Here is a 24623-nt window from a genome sequence, read left to right on the forward strand (position 1 = left end):
TTCGACTTGTTAAGCGGAACACAGAACATGCAAGGAGGTATTCGTGACGTCACGGTAAAGGATAGCAACATTATAGAGAAGGATAGAGAAAATCGTGCCACTAACTTTGGTTATACGGCTCCTAATATTTTCAAATATATTGAAAATTAATCAATTATAAATTTTTTATTGAAAATTTCTACACTTTTAGATTTATATCTTGAAGTTTAAGTTTTCTACAAGTTTCTTGTATAAATTTGAACGATAAATTCTCTTCAATTAATTATTTATTAATTATTATCATAGAGATATGATGTTATAGTTACCGACAGTTCGTAATCAAATAATAAATAATCAATTTATTTGTTAAAATTACAAAAAAATTATAAATAAAAGTTATATATTAAAGTAAAGGAGGAAGTAATTTTTCAAATGCATACATTTATATTCGGAAATAAATCACGTATTAATCACATAAATTGATTATTTTTATTTTACATATAATCGAATAAATTATTTATTATTCGATTACGAACTGTCGGTAACTGTAACATCATATCTCTATGATAATAATTAATAAATAATTAATTGAAGAGAATTTATCGTTCAAATTTATACAAGAAACTTGTAGAAAACTTAAACTTCAAGATATAAATCTAAAAGTGTAGAAATTTTCAATAAAAAATTTATAATTGATTAATTTTCAATATATTTGAAAATATTAGGAGCCGTATAACCAAAGTTAGTGGCACGATTTTCTCTATCCTTCTCTATAATGTTGCTATCCTTTACCGTGACGTCACGAATACCTCCTTGCATGTTCTGTGTTCCGCTTAACAAGTCGAAGCTTCCAGTGTCAATCCGCTAGATGGCACTGATCGACAAAATTTTCGATCTATATTTTCGATCTAATTTATGGATAAATAGTCTTTGTTTAGAATAAACGAAATGAATCAGTATCAACTTAATTTTAATTAAATATTATTTAAACGGGAATATATGATAGCGTAAATATAATTAATAAAGAAGTGATATTTTGGGAGAAATAAATATATTCGAAAAATATATTATATACATAGTATATTCGTGAGTAAATATATCAAACATACATATAAGTAGACATATTGTTTTTTTGGTTAGTTTATAAACATACAACTTAAATTAATTTTTGATTACAAATAAATCATAATACACATTTAAATTAGATGTTATTCATTTATTATTTATTAATTTATAAGAGATGTAGACTTTTAATTTATTAACAGATATTTTTAATTTTACAGATATAATTTTACAAAATACATAGTAAGATGTGTTGATATTGATTATTTTAGAGGAAATTAATTTAAATATTTTTTGATATATAATTCGATATTTAATTTTATAGTAATAAATTAAAAAGAAAAGTAAGTGTAATAAAAATTTCGATGATTTTCTAATTAAACAATACAAATCGTATATAACATTGAACGAAAATTTCACGAAAAGATAATTACAATAACTTGTGATCATTTAAATAAATTTTTTAATAATTTTTTTCATTTATGAATCTGAATTTCTAAATATATTATAAATTCATTATTTAACAAATATTTATACTGTATGGAATTATTCTGCTACATCATCATTTAATCTTATCTCAATTAACATAGCAAAAAAAATGAAGAAAAAACGTCCTAATGATTATAGCGATTATATCATCGATCTGAAATTCAACGTCTATTTTTCTTCGTCTTTCATTCAATGCCTTTCTTTTTTCCTTTACAATGTTTGAAATCACAAAAAATAATGTTTCCTGAAGTAAAAGAAGCATCGCGTGAATCAAAGCAAAACAGTGACCTTGTTATTTTCCATATTTCATTTCATATTTATTACGTAATAAAAATGTTTGAAAAATAACAATATGATCATTGAGAGGTTGGTATAAAAATCTTTTTTTTTTTTTTTCCTTTAAATTTTTTTTTTGATTTTATACACGTATAATCGTAATAATTGGATAAATAAATAGATGGATAAATAAATGATAACAAAAAAAGTGATATACAAAAAGAAATTTATTACTATTACTTATTCCTGAGTTTTTGATAAACTTCTAATATAAAATGATTTTTTATTTTTATTAAAAAAGTACAAATATAAAAATTGATTGATAAAAAAAATTTAACTAATATTATATGTTATATACAAGATTAATATATTTACGAAATATTTTTAAAGAATCAATTTTAGAAGTCAAAAAATTGATATATAAAAATATCAATTAAGTTTATTTAATATATTATAAAATTATAAATTGTTGTTTGAAATTTGCATTAAATGAGATAAAAAGAGAATGAGACCGTCTTCATTGATGCATTTAATTTTTGCTTCGTTTTATCTAAGGTGAGTTTAATTTCACATTTTTGTATGGTAACTTTTCATATTTATTTTAATCTCTGAAATCGATTCTCCAAAAATATTTCGCGAATTTTAATATCCTGTACAGTTTTTTATGCGCTTAATTTTAATAGTAATTTTAATATTTCAAAAATAATAGATTTTAAAAATAATAAAAAATATATTTTATATTTAAATAAAATAAAATTGAATAATAATTTTGTAAAAAACAGTATAAATATTTTAAAAATTACACATAAAAGTTATATACAAATAATTATTTTTATCATAATATTATATTTATTCTTCAAGTAAGAATATTCTCTTAAATGTTTTATCATACTAAATGATCATTTATGATTGTTTCAGAATTTTATCCAGAACAATTAGAATACATGTCTTTTCATTTAGAATATTTACATATGTAAATGATATATAAATTATTTTTCTTATTGGCATTCTGTATGATTCTGTTGATTCAACAGAAATCATAAAAAACATTCTTGATGATAAGATAAAAAAATCTATAAAATCATTGTAGATAATTGGTATTATAATGATATTATAATGGTAATGGTATTATAATAATAATATAATAGTATATAAATATATTCCAAAAAAGATATATATAATTTTTAATATTATTTAGTAACTATCCAAGTAATTATTAGTAATTATATATATCCAAGAATGAATTTCAAGGTTCATATTTGCAAGACGAAGTTTTCAGAAGACGAAGACAATTCACGGAATGCTGAGGTCATTGTACGCTACGTCCGTTTATCTGTACCATAGCCATAGCTTGTATACTACACCATAGTTTGAATACTACATCATAACTTGTATATGCTATACGAATACAAGAAAAGCGGAAGCACGAAAGAGCATGAATTCTTCCATCTAGAACTAAGCAATAGTCAATCATCATGACTCGTTACAGTTACAAATTGCACAGTTACAATCTTATTCTATGCATTCCACAGACTATTCATGTGTCTACTATACTTCACTTCTATGTTCGTTTCTTCAACCAGCCACTATAAGACCGTGTGCAACATCTGTTTCTAAAATAAGAATTAACAAGAAGCTGAACAGCCAATCAAAGATCCCAAGAATTAGCGCGTAACTAGCATTTCGTTCTCAACCATGTAAAATGTAATTAATAGAGAGAACGAACAAAAGAGGAAGAAAAAGAATCACAATAAAAGATTTAAAAAAGAAGACAAAGAAACTTGAAACATATATGAATATACAATTGCAAATTGCATCGTTGGACGATTAATAACACGTTTCTTATATGTATAAGACATACACATATACATATGTCTTATCTCGGGAGGAAAGGAAAGGAAAATAAATACAGTTACGTAGCGGCACTATGATCCACAAATATATATATATATATATGTATATGTATGTATAGTGTATATATATATATACCACGTGTTCAAATTTTGAACAAATCATCACAACATAATTGATACATATTTCCTGTCAATATAATTAATATACTATATAATATATATAATATACTAAAATATTTTATACTAAAATTGATAATTTCGTTTTAATTTTGTTTTATTTTCAGCAAATAAAAACTTCAACATAAAATTGAAAATCACGATATTAATAATGATTGTTTCATATCTTTCTTAAACATAAAAAAAATATAAGTTTGAAAATGATTTAAAAAATGTAATACGTTTAACCAAGATCGATTTAAAATTATATCAAACTAAAATATAATTCAAAATAAACTCGTAATTTATAAATTATTTATATGAAGATAGATAATTATTTACAATATACATATTTGATTAGCTGTAAACATAAAAATGTCAACTTCTTCATAAAAGAAACTTTTTACCAAGGATGATTATCTCCACTTCAAAGATATCGTATGAAAAAGAATAGAGTTCACTTAGAATTAACATAACAGATCAGACGTGTGCATTTCGACGTTTGAGAATAACGGGTTTGAAGAACAAATGAGTTATAGTCTTCAAGCTCGGCTATCCAAGTTCAACGATAGACACAAACGAACCAATAGTCACGGTTCTGCCTGCACCGCGGAGAGGGTCCAAAAGAGAACGGAGCGGCGTACTGTGAGAGACGTAACGAGCAGTCGCCAGCTGGTAGCCGGTCTACGTGGATCGAGTAGTCACGAGCTAGAGAGAGTGTGTATCTTTTTTTCTTTCGCACGTATGTGGACGTGCGCACACAAAGAACGATCAGAACGATAAACGCGTGCCGCTTGGCTGGCAGACGTTCGAGAAGAGGAAGCAACCGCCTCAAATAATACCACGATGAATAACTATTGTCATTGACGAACGAGTCAATATCGAAACAAGCGTTTCGATTAAACGACGTTTAAATAAGTTTTCTACATTACGCTACGCTCTGATGAGAGCGTGCCTCTGGCAGGATGTCGTCGGTGTTTTCGAAACTGATCGACAAGACATCTACCAAATACGGCATCGGGCAAGAACAGCTGATTCGTGGTATAGTTGGAGTCGCTACTACGTTTTATCTCATCAAGATCGGTTATCCTTTTGTGAAGTTTGGTATAAAGCAGTATCAAAAGAGAAAAAAACAAACTGAAAATATTGTTCAAGTATCAAACCGGCGTAAGAATGATGTCAATCATGTTAAAATCAATAATAAATCGATTGGCAAAACAACGAAACCAAGCGTGGGTTTGGATCGAGAATTCATTAAACAGCTGATCGCATTACTGAAGATCATGGTTCCCGGATGGCAAACGCGTGAAGCAGGATTATTGACTTGTGCCACTCTAACATTATTAGCTAGGACGTTTTTGTCAATTTATGTAGCCACTTTGGAGGGTCAAATTGTGAAAAGGATCGTGCTGCGGGATGTTCGAGGATTTTCCTTGATGCTTGCGAGATGGTTTGCTATTGCTTTTCCCGCGACATTCGTTAATTCGGCTATTCGATATCTAGAAGGTCGATTGGCTCTTAGTTTTAGGTATTTATATGAACGCGCTATTACTGATTCATAGTTTGTGTAAAATTCGAAAATTTATAAATAAGTGTCAAGTTTTTGTTTTTATTTTGTTTTTAAAGAGGACGCCTGGTAGAGCATGCTTATAAAATGTATTTAAGTCAACAGACTTACTATAGAGTAGCTGCATTAGACACTAGACTTGGAGGTGCAGAACAAAGACTGACAGATGATTTATCTGAATTGGCTAGTTCTGTTGCACATTTATATTCAAGTTTAACCAAACCATTATTAGACTGTGCATTAGTGTGTATTGCACTTATTTCATTCTCTTCCAAGATGGGAGCAAAAAGAATATACGGTAATCTGATTAACATATTATTATGAGATATATGAATAATTAATTTGAAACTATTATATATAGAAGAGACATATTAATATAATTTTTAGATTTTATTTTTATATGTTTTTTGTAGGGCCATTATTGTCATGTGTAGTGATTGCTTTAACTGGACAGATTCTACGTTTAGCTTCTCCTAAATTTGGCCAATTAGTAGCTGAAGAAGCATCAAAACGTGGAACATTAAGAGAAGCACATGCACGCATCAGTGCTCATGCGGAAGAAATTGCATTTTATGGAGGTCATTATACAGAGCATCGATACTTGACTACTGCTTATAAATCTCTAGTTTCACATTTAAGAAGAGTATTAGCCCTCAAATTTTGGTATGTCATGTTGGAACAATTACTCATGAAATATGTATGGTCCGGCACTGGACTTTTAGTTATTGCCATGCCACTTCTTTACACTACAGTCACATTGGGAAGTACAGCTTTAAAAGCTGATGGTGATGGTACGTGGTGGTATTGTAATTGTATCATAATTGTAAATCTATTTTGTAATATTTATGTAATAATTGTAATGTATTAATGAATTTATTTTTTTCAAATAGATGGTGTAAGTGAAAGAACTAGATATTTAACAACCTCTAAAAATCTTTTGAGTTCTGGAGCAGATGCCGTGGAAAGACTTATGTCATCTTATAAAGTAAAATTTATAATTATATTGTATTAAAATGTTTAAAAAATAATAATACGTTTATAATCAATTAATTTTATTTATTATAGGAATTAGTAGCTTTAGCAGGATATGCAGCAAGAGTTAGTGAAATGTTAGATGTATTTAAAGATGCTGCATTATGTAAATACAGAAGAAATATTGTTAGTAGTCCATCAAAAATGACAAATGGTACAACTAATCTTGCTTTAGAGAATATAATTGAATTAAAAGATGGTGCACCAGTGATAAAAGGTATTTAACAATTTTACAAGAGATAATGATATATTTTAAATAATATCTTATTGAATGATAATATGTAAACATTTGTAATAGGAATTATGCGTGAGAGTACAGATGGCAGTATAAGTTTAATAGATGTACCAATAGTTACGCCAAATTGTGAAATCATAGTACCTAGACTAACTATTCATGTATGTAGCTATGATGAATGAAATTTTAAATTATAAATTATAAAAAAAGAGCAGATTGCAGATTATCTTTTTATTTTTGTAGATAAAGCCTGGAGATCATATATTAATCACTGGTCCCAATGGTTGTGGAAAAAGTTCCCTGTTCCGTATAATTTCTGGTTTATGGCCAGTATATGGAGGCACTTTGATAAGACCAGCAGAAAGTTATTTTGCTCAACGAGAAAGACCCGCTTTATTTTATATTCCTCAAAAGCCTTATATGACCGTTGGTTGCTTGCGAGACCAAATCATATATCCTTCAGAATCACAAACAAAAAAATGCTCCGATGAAGAATTGCTTAAATTGTTAGAAGAAGTCGATTTACGAAGTCTTGCGGAAAGAGAACCGGATGGGCTTGATGCTTTTGGTGATTGGGATTCTACGTTATCCGGTGGTGAAAAACAAAGACTTGCAATGACGCGTTTGTTCTATCACGCGCCACAATATGCACTATTAGATGAATGCACCAGTGCTGTAAGTCTCGAGGCAGAAGCAGTGATTTACGAAACTGCTAAAAAGAAAGGCATAACATTGTTAACTATCACACATCGGGTGGCATCTCTCGCAAAATATCATAAATTATTGTTACGCTTCGATGGGGAAGGCGGTTGGACTTTTGGCCCGTTAGACGCGGAAAATACAACACATTTAATAAACCAAACTTATACGCAAACTGAACAACATGAAGTGAAAGGAGGCCACTATCAGATATTACATGTATGCTTGCATATTTTTTCTTGCTTCAATATGAAATAATTAACGTTGGAAATGAACAAATATATTTCGATATTTTATTTCTTCTTACAGGAACTCCATGATATTCATAAGGAAGATACAAAGATTGGAATCAGTTGAATGGCAAATATTTTGTATTATTCTAGTGAATTTATGTAGAAACATAATGTGTGATTGTAAATAGATCATTCTTGTACAGTGGTTCACTATGGTTTCTAAAAAACATTCTATTTTTGTATGAGCAAGCATTGCTATTTAATAACATGAATAAATATTATTTGAATATTCATATCCTAACGTTTTTTCTTTAATTAATATCTCTGTTTCATTCTTTTTTTCTTATATTTCATTATATATCATCACAATTAAATCAATTGTTATTTTCGTTAACATATATGAACACATGAAGAAACGCACAATAAATTATATATATATATATTATTATATGTAATCTAATCTAATCAATTTATTACAATTTAATTTAATCAATTTGATATAATCAATTATATCTAATATTTGATGATTTAATTTAACATTACGAACATTATATTTTATTATTTAACATTATATTTAACATTTTTTCTAAACATGATTTCTTCCATATCAAATTATACTCGAGTTATAATTTGTTAATATACATATTAAAAAAAATATTAAAAGATATCAAAAGAATTTATAATACGTTATATGTGTTAAGTAATGACTATAATGATATATAATGATATATAAATTTTAAAAAAATGTTTAAAAAATATAACAATATAATTAATATATTATTTTGTTATTTATTATTTGTAAAATGTTTTGTAAACGTTTAAGACTAGCATCGAAAAATACAAAAAATTTTACAAATTACAAATAATTACAAATTACAAATAAAATAGTATTATAAAAAAATATTAGATATATAAAAAAATTATATTAATATTAAAATGTAACAATACATGATATACTAATATTATTACTTTCAATCAATACAGAAATATTATTCTCTTATTATCTTCAAATATGGAAAATAACAGAGATAATCCATACCAATCGTTACAATATGATCTATTAATACTTGATCTTTGCTCTTATTAAAAATTCTTTTCAAAGATTGATCTAATTATTTACAATACTAATTTTAACAAAAGAATTAAGAATTAAAATTAAAAAGCAGACTAAAATAAGGGGGAAAAAAAAAGAAAAAGAAAAGTAAAGATCGAAATGTATATAAATAGCAAGATTATTTAAATAAAAGTAAAAAAATGGATAAAAAATTGCGCGAAAAAGAAATGACGAAGAGACACGAGAATAGAATAGGCGGTATCCCGATTAAAAGTCGGATCTCGGATTAAACTTCCTTTGGCTCTAGTGCAGCTGTGTTCCAGTGGTGGTGCCGTGTCGTGGACATTAATTTGTGCCGGACAAAAATTTAATTACGTGTGTTTCTTTGTTTTGAAGGGCCAGCAAAAGCGGCGGGGGCGATGTCAGGGGAAGGAAGACTTACAATTTCCGATGAGCTTACCTCTGAGAAACCTTGCAAACGCCAAACGTCGATACGCCCGAGAGCAGCCATCTTAGGGGGTTGTATACCTCTCTGCAACGTTCGAGTTAATGCTTTAAAGCAATTCCGGAATACTGGCGCAATTAGATATGTCTCTTCTTATTTCCCCATCTTCTAGGGACATGAGAAAATTGGCTTTATTTTTTTTTTTTTTTTTTCTTTTTTTTTCTCCTCTTATAGTTCATATTATTGAACTAAATAAAATGTTTTTGCGTTCTTTTTTTTTTTTTTTTTATATTTTATCATATTTTAAATATTTCTAAAGATCTTACTTCGACTATTTTAAATTCGTTGAACATTCGATGATTATATTTCATTTCTTTGTTGTTTTTTTTCGAAAAGATTCAATATGTATCGGTAAAAACATTTTGCATTTTATCTCTTATTCTTGATATCGCTCATCTGGAAACAATTATGCTAGTCTCTTTTATTATTACTATTTTTTTTTAACATTTATATTTCTTTTTCTATTATTTTTTTCTTTTTTCTTTTTTTTTTTTTAATTTTTTCTTTAAATGTTTTTGTGTAATAAATATTCTATGCAATGAATAAATATTAATAAATATTCCAAATAAATGATGATCGAGTAATATTAAAAAATAAGTCAAATGAATATTATAGAAACAAAGAAAGATAAATTTTTGAATATCTTTATTAAAAAAAAAAAGTTATAACGAATAAAATAAATATAAACGAACGAAGAATACATGAAAATAAGAATCATTGTGTTTAATAGACGCGATAAATTTTGCAATATATAATAGATAAATAAATATATACATCATGATATGTCGTGAAATGATATAAATATTAATAGCTAATTAATTAAAGTGATTATTAATTTATTTTTGTACATAATTTTGTACGTAATCAATAGAATATTAAAAAAAATATCAACTGTTTATTATGAAATCAGCTTTAAATTAAATTTCACCTTAGATTAAATACCTAATTCAATACATTTTTAACATTTCAATTATTTTTATTTTTATCGATAATCATTGCTGATTTTTTGTGACGTGGTGCGATAAAAAATACAAGATATAAATTAAAATATCTTACGATTAAATAACTGAATCGTTATAAATCATTCATTTAATGATATCCAATGATATCGTTGAAATATAAACTTGTTGATCTCAATTTTATCAAAAAAAAAAAAAAAAAAAAAAATGACATATCATATTATTTTGATTACACATTACATTTAATCATATTTAGTCTCCATCCACTTTTCTCTTCATCCGAGAAAATTTCTCAGCGATGCACGCACGCAATACAATACAATATTTCGCATTCAAACATCATCTTCTTCTTCCTCCGTTCGTTCAAAGAATCAATATTGATCACGCATGATTATTCTTAGTCCGAAAACCGCACGCATTGCATGACGTAATTTGGCCACGAAACATCCTCGACTAGTATCGAGTTTCGTATTTTGAGAAAGGGTTGAAGGAAGACGCGACCGCGAGCTAGCATCTGCCGATAGTAGCCGGCTAAGAAAATAAGAATCATCGGGATGATTAGCGAGAGGAGTCGATCCCTGTTCGTAACAGTTTCCTCGAGGATTAAAACCTTGTCCACTTTCGAGTAGGGTCACCCTTGGATCTTGCTCGTCGTCGAAATAGCCGATTGAATTACACGCGGCGCGTGCCAGCCGGCCGCCACCACCGTCACCACATACGGCCAAGATCTTTGCACGAATAAAGAACGTAATAAGCCACTATCCGATCGCTATCTTGTCATCCGGGATGGGATTTATACCGAGAGAGAGAGAGAGAGAGAGAGAGAGAGGTGGCCACGTTTGAAAATCGTCTATCGACATGATTATGTTACAATTTTGCGACGCAAACTTTATCATCTTTTTAAGATAACAAGAATTGTTTAATCTGTCTTATCGGGGATCTCATCTGTTATCACTTTCAACGATTCAATTAAACAACAAAGTTTTTTTCCATTTTATCTTATGATTTTTCTGAAACGTTTATGAAACTATCGAGGGATTGTACAAGAGAATTTATTAATTTCGATAATTTAAATTAATTATTTGTTCGTTAAAATTATACATTATATTATATTATACGCGTTTTGATACTTTTGCATCGTTATAAAAATTCCATTTATCTTTTTTCATCGAATCGGAAAATGGAGAAAAATTTTCATCGTATCTCTCCGAGGTAGAGGGTGGCCGCCATCCTCCAATTATACGGTGTTTGAAAGTTGTTCCAGCCGCAAGAGATGGTTCACCGCAAGTGTAATTAAGTAACCGTGACGTATTTAGTAACATCTCGATCGTTCAGAGCTGAGTTTATCCTAACTCAGTGGAGATTATCCGATGCGCAATCACTTTAGCGAAGGGAGATGGGATCGGTGGGAGGAATTTTTGATCGCGAACAATATCGTTACTGTCATCTCATCACGAGGATTAATCATTCAAAACGCAGCCAATACGTTTTCGTGTGTAGTGTGTTCACCTATACTATTAATCGCGATACCGGAAATTACAAATTTTCACTTTGATACGTGAAAACGAATTTTTATTTTAATTAAATCAAATTTTTTAACGTTTTTTAATCGTAATTAATTATATTTGGGAATGTGAATTTGAGTTTTGATTTTTTTCATTTAAATATTCAAGTAAATTTAAACGCGAACGTATTGGAAAATTATTTATTATATCAATTTTGTAAAATTTTAGCGAAACAATTTTGAACTGCAATTAAGAAAGAAAAATTATTATCTTCGAGTCGAGATAAAAAAAATATTATAATTAATCACGAGCTTTTTCCGTAAAAATATAAGGAAAAAAACGAGAATTGACACATCCTCCTAAATATGTTTGCTAAATATATTTAAGGGTGAGGTACATATGCGCTGAATAAATGACGATCATCGATGCAACCCGCTCTACACGATGATCTAACGGACGTATGTTTGGTTCTTTTACCATCACCGGTAATCGCCTCTTTGATTTCAGGTGCGAGCAAACACAGGTGTGGCTTGGCGCGATGCACCCTCAAAGGGGATGAAAAAAATTCTGATTGCCATAGATTTTATCTCCGCTTTGAATCGGCGATCTCAGATTGGGAAATTGAGCGTGAACGTTGGATGTAAATTTTCTTACTCTCTCTTATCTCTCTTATCCACCTATCAATTATTTTTGCCATAATTTAAGTTTGAAATAGTGATTCGATTTTGATAATATTTGTTGCTTCTTCTTGAATGAATTGTTTCGTTTTCGTAATCGAATTTTATTCGTACACGTATAATTTAGAAGATGAATTTATGAAACAATCTGAAGAAAATTCACGTTGAAAATAATCGAGGATTTAATTATATTCACTTGTAGCAGATTTATAATTGTAGGAGCGTGAATCTTTGACCAAGTGAAGATTACCGGTAACTTTAATGCCCGTTGTGTCATTACTTGATTTATATTTCTCTTTTCTATTTTTTTTTTCATGTTAGACAAAAAATTGTTTTACGATCACTTATGTTTTAAAAAATTGTAAACTCTTCAAAAAAGGAATAAATATTCTTCACCGTATATCCTTAACCACGATATAAAAGAATCTACTCTTTACTAGTAAAAAACATAATATATATATATATATAACACGAGCAAATTCAAAATATCCATTTCAATTTAATCAATTTAAGGATATAATATATATTCCTCAAATCATATCAGATTTTGATACGAACGATCACGATCAACATCATCTTCATTCAAGTATCCTCTCTCCCAGTTACGATGGATGAAAAATGTCGCGATGCAAGAAAGCGGCTCGTTGGAAACGTTACAATTCCGTGGAATCGTGCGTTACCATCGAAAGAGAGAGGGCGGGGCCCGGTTTTCTACGGGGTCCTGCGTAAATACCGTGGGCCTAATCAGTTGGAAGTGTAAGCCAATACCCAGGGTGTACACTCGGCGTACTGTGAGCTCTTCTACGCGACCCTTTTATTCTCCTCCTTCTTATACCCTCCCCTCCCCTCCCCCCCTTTTCCTTCGTTCTCACTTTCTCCTCTTCACTTTTCTCCTTGAATCTCCTCTTTTTTTCTTCTTCTGCTTTTTTTTTTCTTTTTTTTTTTATTTTTAATTACATAACACGTTTTCTCCCTGTATTTCACGTACAAGTATAAGATATGATCGATTCCTTATGGAAAAATAAAAAAAAAAAAAAAAAAAAAAAGTATTTCTTTTCGTTCGAGATTTAATTATATAGGGGAAAAAATCGAATTTTATTTTAAACTCAATCAAGAATAGATTTATGTGTTATTTTATTTTACTTAATGCTTGATAAAATTTGAAAAACTGAGATTTATTTATTTTTTGACGTTTTAAAAATCTTAGTGAAAAAATTAATTTAATTATTCTCCAAATTGCTTGTTTTGAATTTTATCAAAACAATTTTCAAATTTCTTTGTGATTTTATTACAGTACAGTGAAAAAAATAATATTGCTAGCGAATTTTGAAATTCAGTTTTCTCTCCGAAGTAGTTTAGTTCAGTTCCCTTCAAGCAACGAGATTCTATTTCTATATCTTTTCTCTCTCTCTCTCTCTCTCTCTCTCTCTCTCAATATTTCTCTAAGTATATTAATAATATGGAATAAAAAAAAAGTTATCGAAATATATATACGAATATTTGATCCTGGATATATTGGACGGTTCACGTGGATGACACACGGTCGACGCGAAAACGCTGCCATGCCCGTGCGGTCGACTTCCTCTTCCTGTGTCCACATCGGAACTATACGTAGTCAGGTGTCCGGCCTGACGGTCGCGATTATGTCGAGACATCCGATAGTCGGATGCGCCTGCCCTCGTGAGAGGCAACACTTCCACCCATCGCAAAACTTTGCATTTTTTCAAATTTTTCACTCCCTCGCTCATCCAACGGATCATTTGCTTCTTTCGTCCCGGAAATGACGCTTCCAGCACCATTCCTCTTTTCCTCTTTTCTTTGAGAGAAAACTCGTGAAGAAAAAGAAAAACATCATTATGGTGCAAAATTCGGTTCGTAAATCATTGTCGCTGCTTTTTTATTTTATTACAAACGTTTAAAATAAAGTTACACGTTATTAAACAGTTAAATATAACTATCACACACTATTGTAAATCCGTAAATCATTCGGATATATTTAGAATAGAGATGGATGAATGAATGAGTTTATATTTCTTTCTCTTCTTCTTCTTCTTCTTCTTCTTCTTCTTCTAATTTCTAAATTAAAGATAGATAGATAGGATTATTTTACTTTTCAATATCGTATCATATAAATTTTATATTCACTGTTAATCGAATCGTAAAATTATAAACTTGATCGTTAAAATTGAATAAAGATCGCTTTCTAACATTCGCTTCTTCGATTTTTTTGACGATCTGTCAATATGCAACGTAAGATATAATAATTTTGTATTATATACATTTCCCGTACTTGGTGAAGAATTTTTGCAAGCTTTTGTAGAAAAAAAAAAAAAAAGTGTCTGTTAATAATAACGATCAAAGGCTTCATATTTAAATTCGATCTTAGCATTGCTATCAAGTTACGTGAATTTAGTGTTCAAATATTTGTATTACTGAACGTATTCACGTGATTAAGCCACAAGTTTCACACTCGTTCTATTCCAGTCTGTAAAATCTGTTGCGATTCTCGAAAGAATATGTATGTAATCGGAATCTCGCGCTGGGAACGCGAAAAAAAGAAGAAACTTTGGATCATTACAAAAGATTCAAATTGAAATAAATAAAAATCAAATAAACATTTAAACGATCTTTTGTTTGAAAACAATTTAATAATATTGTCTTATCATATTGTTCCATTTTTAATGCACCTGTTTCCTTCTATCCAGAAGACATACTTCACACTTACAACACGTATCAAGACGTACTAAATATTTTTCCACGATATTGAGACGTTATAGCGTGAATATGTATATCATATGTACGCAAATTCTAAAGAAAAATCGCCAAATTATAAAGTATTGTTATTCAAATCATGCAGAAAATTTACATATTAATCAATTGCATCGATATTTGAAAAGTTACATATCCTGATGATCGAAGTTTTTAGGAATTAAATTTCTAATTATTGACAATGATCGTATACATATATAGAATTGTTTCAACAAAAAGAGCAACGAGAAAATTATATAAAAGTAAAAACATATGTAAATCGATAAACATAAAATTAAGATATTAAGTCTAGTTTATTGCGCGCTTTGATTATTATTTTAATTAATTATAATATAAGGAAATCAAGCTTGTTCGTTCATTGTATACTCTTATTTAAATATTATAAGCTGCTCAAATTCTTTGAAATTACAAAATTGATTAGTTACTTTTTTTAATACACATTTACGCGTTTAATTATTTCTAATTCACGATTCGATTACAAAAATAACAAGGCACGCTTCGTATAGAATCATACACGCTAAAACCAGAAGAAACGCGACTTTGAAACAATGAAACAATGAAATAATCACTAAAAATTTACAAAATATATCGTTGAATCGAGTTTTTACTCTTTTAACCAAGATTCTAAACTTTTAACTCACGTATCCTTACGTACTAACGTAAAAATAACTCAAAATGTTCAAATGTTTCTTTTCTCTTAGACCCGCGTAGACCCATGTGCATCAATTAAGCGAGTGTTTAGCAACGGGTAGGAAAAGAACGTAATAGGTTAGACGGAAGAACTAGCTCTTCTCCCTTTGCCGTGGAAAAAATTCCAGCGGAGAAGAGGAAACGCAACAAATGGTAGAAGGAGGATCTCGAAGCGAGGAGGAGCGAGCGAAAAGGTGGAAAAGGGTGGTTGGTCGAGGGTCGCAAGTGGAATAGGTAGCGTTGGAGTGTTTCGCAGCCGGGCTCACCGTTCACTGGTCAATAATCGACGACGAAAGGGAAGGCATTACAAGCCAGTGATCTCGAGGGTATCGGGGCCACTCGTCTGCAAGGCAGGACCACCATGATCGGCGTGGTAATGGTATCTGAAGAAAATAATATCCTACTTCCCCGTCCCGCCCTGGCAACAGGGGATATCGGTGTAGAAGTGAACCAGACTCGAAGAAGGCCCCCGATCACCGATCGCCGAATGAACGATTAGTATCTCGTGTCGTCGGCATCGACCACGGCCAACCCGTGTATTCCAACGTCTCGCGTCTTACACGCCCGTGGACATGGATATCGTTCAAACCGTTCTTGCGTCCTTCTGATCGGCATTCTTTCCAGACTGTGCTGCATCCTTTTATACATTGTAACAGATACGATACTACACGGCAGTGTCGTATCTTTTCAATGGACCATTTTATTTTTCCCTTCTTTCGGCCATTCTTGTGGCGAATGGATCTTTTTTTTCTTTTTCTTTTTTTTTCTTTTTTTTTTTTTTTTGGTTGTAATAGATAAATATCTGAGCACGTTGCAAATAGATGATACAATCAAGATCTTTATCTATAATTAAGAATTAATTATAGATTTAACTCCATGTTTCAAGTTTTTTAGCTCTTTCGTTCATATTCGTTTTCAATGAATATTCTTTTTAACGTTAAAAAAAAACTATTATTAAAGTTTATTATCGTGTGTATTAAACTTTGTATCATCCTAGAAAAAAACATTGCCATTGATAAATTATGTAAAATGATATAAATATATATATATATATATTAAATATAGATAAATATATTACACTACTAATTTTAAATATTATATCTAAAATTGATTTGAAAATTTCATCGTCTTGAAATAAATTTTAAGCGAAGTAAATCATGATTTCTGAATACCATATAATGAACGCATGAAACGTAAAATAATTTCGTAATTTCGTAAGTTACATACAACATTATAGAAAGTTTATAGAAAGAAAAGGCTAACTTATTTATTTTCATTGACCTACACACATATAATATATATTTACAATGTAAAATTTGTATTTGTACCATCTAAATCTTTTCTAAATCTCTATTAAATCAGTCCGAGAGGGTGAAATTTTAAGCGATAATTGCGATATTATTCCATGGTATTCGAAGTTTAGGCAAAGTTGAAATGTTGCAAATCTCTTTAGCAAACACCTTACGGTGGAAGCATGGAAGGTTAACGTTATTTAAGGTAGGGGTAAGCACATGTGGAAGAGGAGGATGATATGTGCGTGGAACAAGGCAAATACGATGAAGGAAAAAAGAGAGGCGAAAAGGCCGGCCCGTAGTGGAGTGGGGTCGAAGCAGTAGTCAGTGAGTAAGGGGTGAGAGTGGGTGATAGTAGGTGGTAGATCTCTAGTTAGCTAAGACACATTGACAAGCCATCGTGCCAGCATGACAGTAGCATACGGTGCCATCCCTTAAAATTTCCACTTCTTGCCTCAAGATCGATCTAAGTTGGAAAAATTTCAAGAATATCTTCAAGTTCAAGTTCGAAAAAGATCAAATCAAAATTTGATGTGTGATTGAAGTTAACTCACAGTGATTTAAGTCCGTCCTCTTCTAGATCCTTCTTGAATGACCCGAGTGTGTTTAACGGCAGAGAAAACGTGCAAAGTGTGATTATGTCTTCTTTGTGCTTCAAAATCAGACTGAAAATTTAATTGTGAAATTAAGTGTAGGTAGAACGTGTTCTATATACTATATTGAGATTAAAAAGAAAACGGAATTTTAAAAATGTTTGAGAAAAAAATAAAAAGTTTGTACAAAAACAGAAAGAAGAACGAAGAGCTGTTGTACCGTTAAGAAAAACGGTGCAAAAATGTTACAAAGTTAGATATTTATTAATACAAATGCAAAAACAATAATTTATATTATAGATTGTGTTGAATGTAAAAATTTAAGATTAAAAATATATATATATATATATATATTCAGACTTTAGTTATATATTGCATAACAAATATTATATACTTGTTATATTTCATAATTATTTGTTCATCATCGAATAATTAGAGAAAAGTAAAAGTTTCAAAATGAAAAAGTGTAGAGACATTTATTGAGAGAAAAAGAGCAGACAAAACGTGAATTTTGAAGTAACTGATGATTATTTAAATCGTCGAAAATGGAGAAGTGAATCACGTGGAAAGATGCACATGGTTTTCAGACTATGAATGAAAATATCCGGCAGATTTTCTGCAGAAGCCTTTAGAGGAAACCGGCAGGTCTTCCAAGCCATAAAGGTACTTCTATACGTTCGGTCCATATGCACGTGCATTTTCCTTTCAGCCATTCATAAAAAGTCATTCATAAAATTCGTTGATTTTTATGATTTTATTCCTATTCTTCAAACAATATTACTGATCTACATTATTACATTAGTATTTCTTGGATAACTCTATAAATACTAAAAGAATAATAAAGAAATCGTTGAATTCTCGAAATGGATATAACTATAACTAGCGATCGAATTATTCTATTATATATCGTTTAACGATTCTAAAATTTCCTTATAATATATAATATTCATACATACATATGGGATTAATATTAAGATAATGGTGCAACGAAGATAGAGCTGCTGTTTTATCTATCAATTTTTATATTAATTTTAATCTCTAAAATTGGCATAATTCATTTCTGTCTCCCATCAATATTTATCCTGTATTTGTACGTATGCATATAATTATAAATATGTATATTACATTTAATTTGTTATATTTAAATTTTATATTTCATTTATTGTAGTATATTTTAAATTTTATATTGCAATATTTAATGAGAAAAATTATTAGCTATAATATCGTATCGTTATAGAATCCCTTATCCTTACAATTATAGAATTATCCTTATAGAATTGTTCTGTTAATAACATGATATATATATAAAAAAAAAAAAAAAAAAAAGAAAAATAGCAAAAATAATAAAAATATAGAATTTAGATAGAATTTAGAATTAAAAATTTATTTTCTATGAAAAATAAAAAATAAAAATTTTATACTAAGTTTTAACAATTTTATGTAAAATATTATTTAAGTTTTAATAATAATAGTACGAATTTAAATTCATATTCATTTCATTGCAATTTTTAAAAATAAAATACATAATAAGTATATATTTTTCAAAAATCTTTGATATTTGAAATAAAATCAAAGTGCTTCATCTGTTCTTCTATCTTCTTTCAATAAATAACTAATTTCCATTAAATAATTAAAAAACAAAACTAACATAGTAGGAATAGCAATGCAAATGCATTTTAGATAAAAAAAAATTACTCACTTATAATTTTCCAAATCTTATTATTTTATACATTCGAAAAATATATAAAACAAAGTATTCACTATATGAAGTAAGAAGTGCAAAATTTTTATATTTTTATGTATTATCAATAAGACGAAAGAAAATCAAAAAGAATAAAATATTGAAAATACATATTTCCTATGAGCAATCAAGGATGGGAATAGTTGGGAAAATATCGTGAAAAATATTGATAAAGAAAATCGGTCATACTCACGGAGCAATGTGCGGTTGCTAGGGAGACCAGAGGGGCTGGACCACATCTCCACAGAGAGGAGGCAATCCGTCCGCGTATTTTATCGAGGCGGGGAAAGGGGTTGTCTCTAAGGGCGGTTACGAGCAGAAATTTCGCAGAGATGGAGTTTCTGCAGAATCACCACACGGTGAACACCTCCGAATCGCCGTACACCCTTGGCACAGGTGAGCCATAGTATTTCTATAAAGATAAAGAAAGTATTCCAGTTACTACATTATGTATAAGATATAAAACTTAAGATGAAAAATTTATATTATCATTCGTTAAGGAAGAAAAACATTTTAATATCACCATAAAGTGATTTTAGTGATCTATGTGATGGTTGAAAGCCTATTTTTTCCATTATATATTGTGTTTTCATTTTTATGAAATGTGATGAAATCTCTATCTTATATTTCAGATTTTGCGCAAATTTTACGATAATTTTTTAATATAACATAAATTAAATTAATAATAATAAGTGAAATATCTTGATAAAGATATCTATTGATTTTTATATAGATTATTCCAATGTATATTTTATTTTTATTATTATTATTCAATATCTCCTTTTCTTATTTTTTTTAAATTATTTTTTAAATTTGCATACTTAATATCTTTGTACTCTAATATACTTGATATTATATACTTAATACACATAATGATATAATTTTATATATAATTTTATATTTGTCGCTCTTTTAATCCATTCATTATTGTAGTATTGTCCCTTTTCTTATATATTTCATTTAAACGAAAGTTATTAGAGTTATTAGTAGTAATTTTTTATTACTTTATTAATAAATTTAAAAAACAAATTAACAACATTTAAATAGGAATAATTTTTCCTAAAAAGTTACTTTTCTTTTAATCTTTACTTTAAATTTTTCAAGTTATTAAAATATTATTATAAAATAAAGTTATTATTATTAAAATATTCATTTTCACAATATTTAAATAATAATTTTAAAATTTAAAATTCTATGTTTTTTCACCTTCATACTTCATTTACTATGTAATATATAAATATAAATATATATAATATAAATAATAATGAAAATAATATAATATTTGTTATACTAAATAAATTATCAACAATTATAATACTTCAAACTTTAGAAGAAAAAGATTTTAAAAGAAAATTTCAAGATTTACAAATTTATATTTCTTTCTTTTTAATTTTAATAAAAATGCTTATTAGGTGTAATTGTGATCTGATTTGAGAAGAAAATTATTATATTTTTTTTTTAATCCTAATCCTAATTTAATTTAATTTAATCTAACTTAAGTTTTTTTCGAATAATTTTTGGCAGGTTCGGTAGGAAGTATCGAGGCCACTATACCTTCCGGTCTCTGTACCGGATCTTTAGGTGTTCTAACCAGTGAAGACACCTTAACAGATAATCAAAACGAAGAGACATTGGGTGCTCTACAGGGCACTCTTCGTTTACAAGATTTACAGAATTCTGCGGAAGACATTGGTGGCGATCAAACTCAACAAATTCAAAATTCTGGACAGAATCAAGTGGTTAGTGAGTTTGGGGCGAGTTTTTGGGTCGACGATATGGCTGGTTTTCCATTGCCGCCGCTGGACTTGGATCCTTTACCACCTGGCCTCTTCAGCCCATGCTCGGGAACCTATAAGTGAGTCGCAGAAAATGTCTTTTTTTCAGAAAAAAGTCTCTCTATTTTTCTTATTTTCAAAATTGTGTAAACTATACTCGAGTTTTCACTTAACGCGTCAAATTTACTTCACAATTCGATGTTTCTACTTTTAAAATTTAAATTAATGTTTTGTTCTACTTAAATATATTATATTACATATTTCGTGTAATTATCACATTTGGAATAAAATTTAAAAATATATTTACTTAATCTTGAAATCAAATAAAAAAAATTAATAATAATATTAATCAATAATGTAACGAATTTTAAAATCATACTTTTATAAAAAATTTGGAGAAGATAATATATTTTAGAAATAACAGTTTCTTTTCTTTTTTTGTAATTTTTTATGTCATTTTCACCAAATATTTGTAACTTTGTTAAGACTTAATTTTGTAATAAGATACGGTGTCTGATTAAAGACAGACGTTTCCACTTAAAACTATATTACTATTTACTTATCTCTAAAAAAATCGAAAAGAATTATAAAATATTTGTGTATGGACATAATATAAAGTTAATATTGATTGTAACGCAACATATAAAAAGTCTTATTTTTTTAATAACTCTATAAAATTCTAACAACAACAACAAGTAATCAATTTTTAAATTTCATTCATTTATTAAAGGAACAATAAAAATAATTTTAGATTATAAAATAATATATAAATATATAAAAAAAAAAAATAATTTAAGATTATGAAGAATTCAAAAATTGAAGAAATCATCAAAACAGTTTTGAATAGAATTTTCAATATCTTCATTCTTCATTATTCCTAAGATAATAAACGAGGTTCCTTGAAACAAGAATATAGACAAAAAGAATATAAAGAGGCACGTAGAATTAAAAATGATTATAACGCTGTATTCGATGTACCTTGTAATTTTTAAGTGTCCTTGCAGTTGGGGTTGCACCAGAGGAGAATGCGCGCCAAGAACGAGCAACACGAACGGGGAAGGTGTCGCAGATGTATTACTATCGTTAAAACATGCGGTGGTCCATCCTGGAAGCCCTACCGGAGGATACTACTCAACAACAGGAGGATCGAATCATCATTATTCCCAAGATTACACGCAAAATCTTGGTCCACCTGTACCACCCACCCATTATACTTCCACACCAGCCATGTCTGTCAATGTTTCCATGAATATGACCATGAACATGAATATGCACTCTGGGTGAGTATTATTTTCAAATCAGATATTCTTAATTTTTTAAAAAAATGAATTTAAAAATGATTCGCTATTATAAATATAAAAATGATGATTGATCAATGCTAGTTTTTGACTATTCTTAGAAAAATTAAATTCTAAAATTTCTTCTAAAAAAAAAGAAAAAATATTCAATTTATCATAAGAATATTTTAATATTTCAAATAATTTAATAAATAGTGTGAAATAAAATACTTTTTCATACGAAAATCATGATAATTATTAAAATTTTCATCATTATTATATTTTTATTATTGTTTAGAAATACATAGATATTCATACTCATTTTTTGAATCATTTTTATGTAGAGAAAATGTTTGCTAGAAATTGACACTTTATTGGAAGCCATACAAAGTATAAAGCAAATCAATAAGTGCCTGGCATTCCATGATTCTAATAGAAAAAGGAATGAATTATTCTTAATTGCATACTCATGTAATAAAATATCATTTCTTATCACTATTAAATATTAAATATTGTATAACTATATAATATAACTATTTTACAATTAACTTAATTATATTATAACTAATATAAAATATTTATTTTTTAATTCAAAATATTATATGATTTTTTTTTTATGATATATTTAAAATTATTGTGAAAATACAATAAATTTTTTATCACGATAGATAATTTATATTATTATTAGTATAAAAATTTAAATTTAATTTAAAAAATTCTATTATCTATCGAAACAACTAATATATCCATATTATAATATTTTCTTCTATCATATAAAAATTATATTTCTTTTATGAACTTACCTTTCTAAATAATTATAAAATAATATAGAGCTCGAAAGTTATTAGATAACTTTGAGATGGAAAAAAGTAGATACTATATGTAATAATAAAAATTATTATATAATAATATTATAAAATAATAATATTCTTATTGAATATTTAATTCATCCAACAGATAGATGTACATAATTATTGAATCTCTTAAAAAATTCTACAAAAAAATCCTTAAAAAACATTTACATATATAATAAAAATATTATACATCAAATATTATATCTTAAAATATTAAATAACTTGTTTTACAACAAACATCCTTCGATAATTTCTAATGAGCAAAAGTAAAGCTTTTCATTTTCGGATAACATATTTTTCAAAATGATTTTGAAACGGAATAATCCTTTACTATTTTACTTTACGAAAAGGGTGTGTCTAAGAGGATGCAAAAGCAGAGTTATTCAGTAAATTCACGGTTGTGTGCGTAGATACGAGCAAAGCTATTCGTCGACATGGGGCGTGGAACCCCTGTTAAGTCCCGCCCCACAGTATAATCCCGTGGAACAGCAAGCAAGGGTGAATCAACCCCCGGCCAATAGCCTGATCGGCACCAGTACCCATCCTCATTCTCATCCTCCAGCGCACAGCCATTCCAGGTTGCAATTGTCCAGTGAGCATGCTCTGTGCATAGGCGCCACCGGAAATCCAGTCACGTCCGACGATAATGGCAGACCTAACCTTTGCAGAATTTGCGGCAAATCGTACGCGCGACCGAGCACCCTTAAGACGCATCTTAGAACGCACTCTGGAGAAAAACCGTTTAGGTTAGTGGTGAGACTACTTTGATTATCGCTCGATAATATATCGATGAAAATTCATTTTGATTTGATAGATATTTTTTATGTTTAATTAATATTGACTATAAAATTAAGGGCTGAAATTTAATTTAAGAAACTATTTATTTTTTATCTATTTTTTTTTATCAATCAATAGATTTTAACAAATAGAGTTCAAAAATAGTTTCAATTTTAAGAATTAATAATATAAGTTATACACTTTAAAAAAGCATATTATTAACACATATTTCTAATGAGATGAGTCAATAGTTTCAGATAAGATATTTATATAAGAAATAGATATCTTACGCCTATACGTTGATATGACTGTAGGTAATATAGATTCCTGTCTGTGCATTCCAAATGGGATATCAATTACCAATTAAATGTTTATTAAATGAAATAAAAATAAAATTTAATTTACATTCGATTAATGTCTAAGGATTATTTTAATTGTATTAATTCTATAATTCTTGAAATAAGTCTAGATCAATATTACGAGTAAATATTCATAATTTTTAATACATACACGAATTGCTAAAGATAAAACTGGCATATTTAAATTATATATTCATCAAAATCTATCGATTGAT

The 24623-nt window shown here is 28.6% G+C and overlaps 2 protein-coding genes and 2 long non-coding RNA genes across 5 annotated transcripts in view; 3 read left to right on the forward strand and 1 right to left on the reverse strand.

The window, feature by feature from the left end:
• Window positions 1-907: 907 nt before the first annotated feature.
• Window positions 908-3937, forward strand: LOC147657633 (uncharacterized). Its single transcript, XR_015292047.1, has 4 exons — window positions 908-1065; window positions 1263-1385; window positions 2725-2925; window positions 3086-3937. It is a non-coding gene; the product is annotated as an uncharacterized LOC147657633 (long non-coding RNA).
• A 215-nt stretch (window positions 3938-4152) lies between these two features.
• Window positions 4153-7874, forward strand: ABCD (ATP binding cassette subfamily D). The gene is made up of 8 exons (XM_012489237.3): window positions 4153-5343; window positions 5442-5680; window positions 5796-6173; window positions 6273-6367; window positions 6448-6631; window positions 6713-6810; window positions 6893-7567; window positions 7658-7874. Exons 1-8 carry the CDS (start codon window positions 4781-4783, stop codon window positions 7703-7705), a joined length of 2280 nt encoding a protein of 759 aa, XP_012344691.3. The 5' UTR covers window positions 4153-4780; the 3' UTR covers window positions 7706-7874.
• Window positions 7875-17377: 9503 nt separating this feature from the next.
• The window catches only part of LOC100867229 (uncharacterized), an 8881-nt gene continuing 1635 nt past the window's right edge, over window positions 17378-24623 (forward strand). Inside the window, exons 1-5 of one of the 2 annotated variants that reach the window (XM_086908049.1) lie at window positions 17378-17723; window positions 19581-19762; window positions 20891-21221; window positions 22146-22421; window positions 23683-24018. In XM_086908049.1, the coding sequence (XP_086764175.1) occupies window positions 19699-19762; window positions 20891-21221; window positions 22146-22421; window positions 23683-24018 (1007 nt within the window). In that variant the 5' untranslated portion in view covers window positions 17378-17723; window positions 19581-19698. Of the gene's footprint in view, window positions 18289-19580; window positions 19763-20890; window positions 21222-22145; window positions 22422-23682; window positions 24019-24623 lie in introns of both variants that reach the window. The other variant, XM_086908048.1, reaches the window with a different exon arrangement.
• The window catches only part of LOC147657634 (uncharacterized), a 2062-nt gene continuing 782 nt past the window's right edge, over window positions 23344-24623 (reverse strand). The window contains exon 2 of the long non-coding RNA XR_015292049.1: window positions 23344-23999. This is a non-coding gene — a long non-coding RNA (uncharacterized LOC147657634). The remainder of the gene's footprint in view (window positions 24000-24623) is intronic.

The sequence above is a fragment of the Apis florea genome, unplaced genomic scaffold, assembly GCF_048593485.1.
Source record: "Apis florea isolate Af1SG1 unplaced genomic scaffold, ASM4859348v1 contig_3036_pilon, whole genome shotgun sequence".
Lineage (NCBI taxonomy): Eukaryota > Metazoa > Arthropoda > Insecta > Hymenoptera > Apidae > Apis > Apis florea.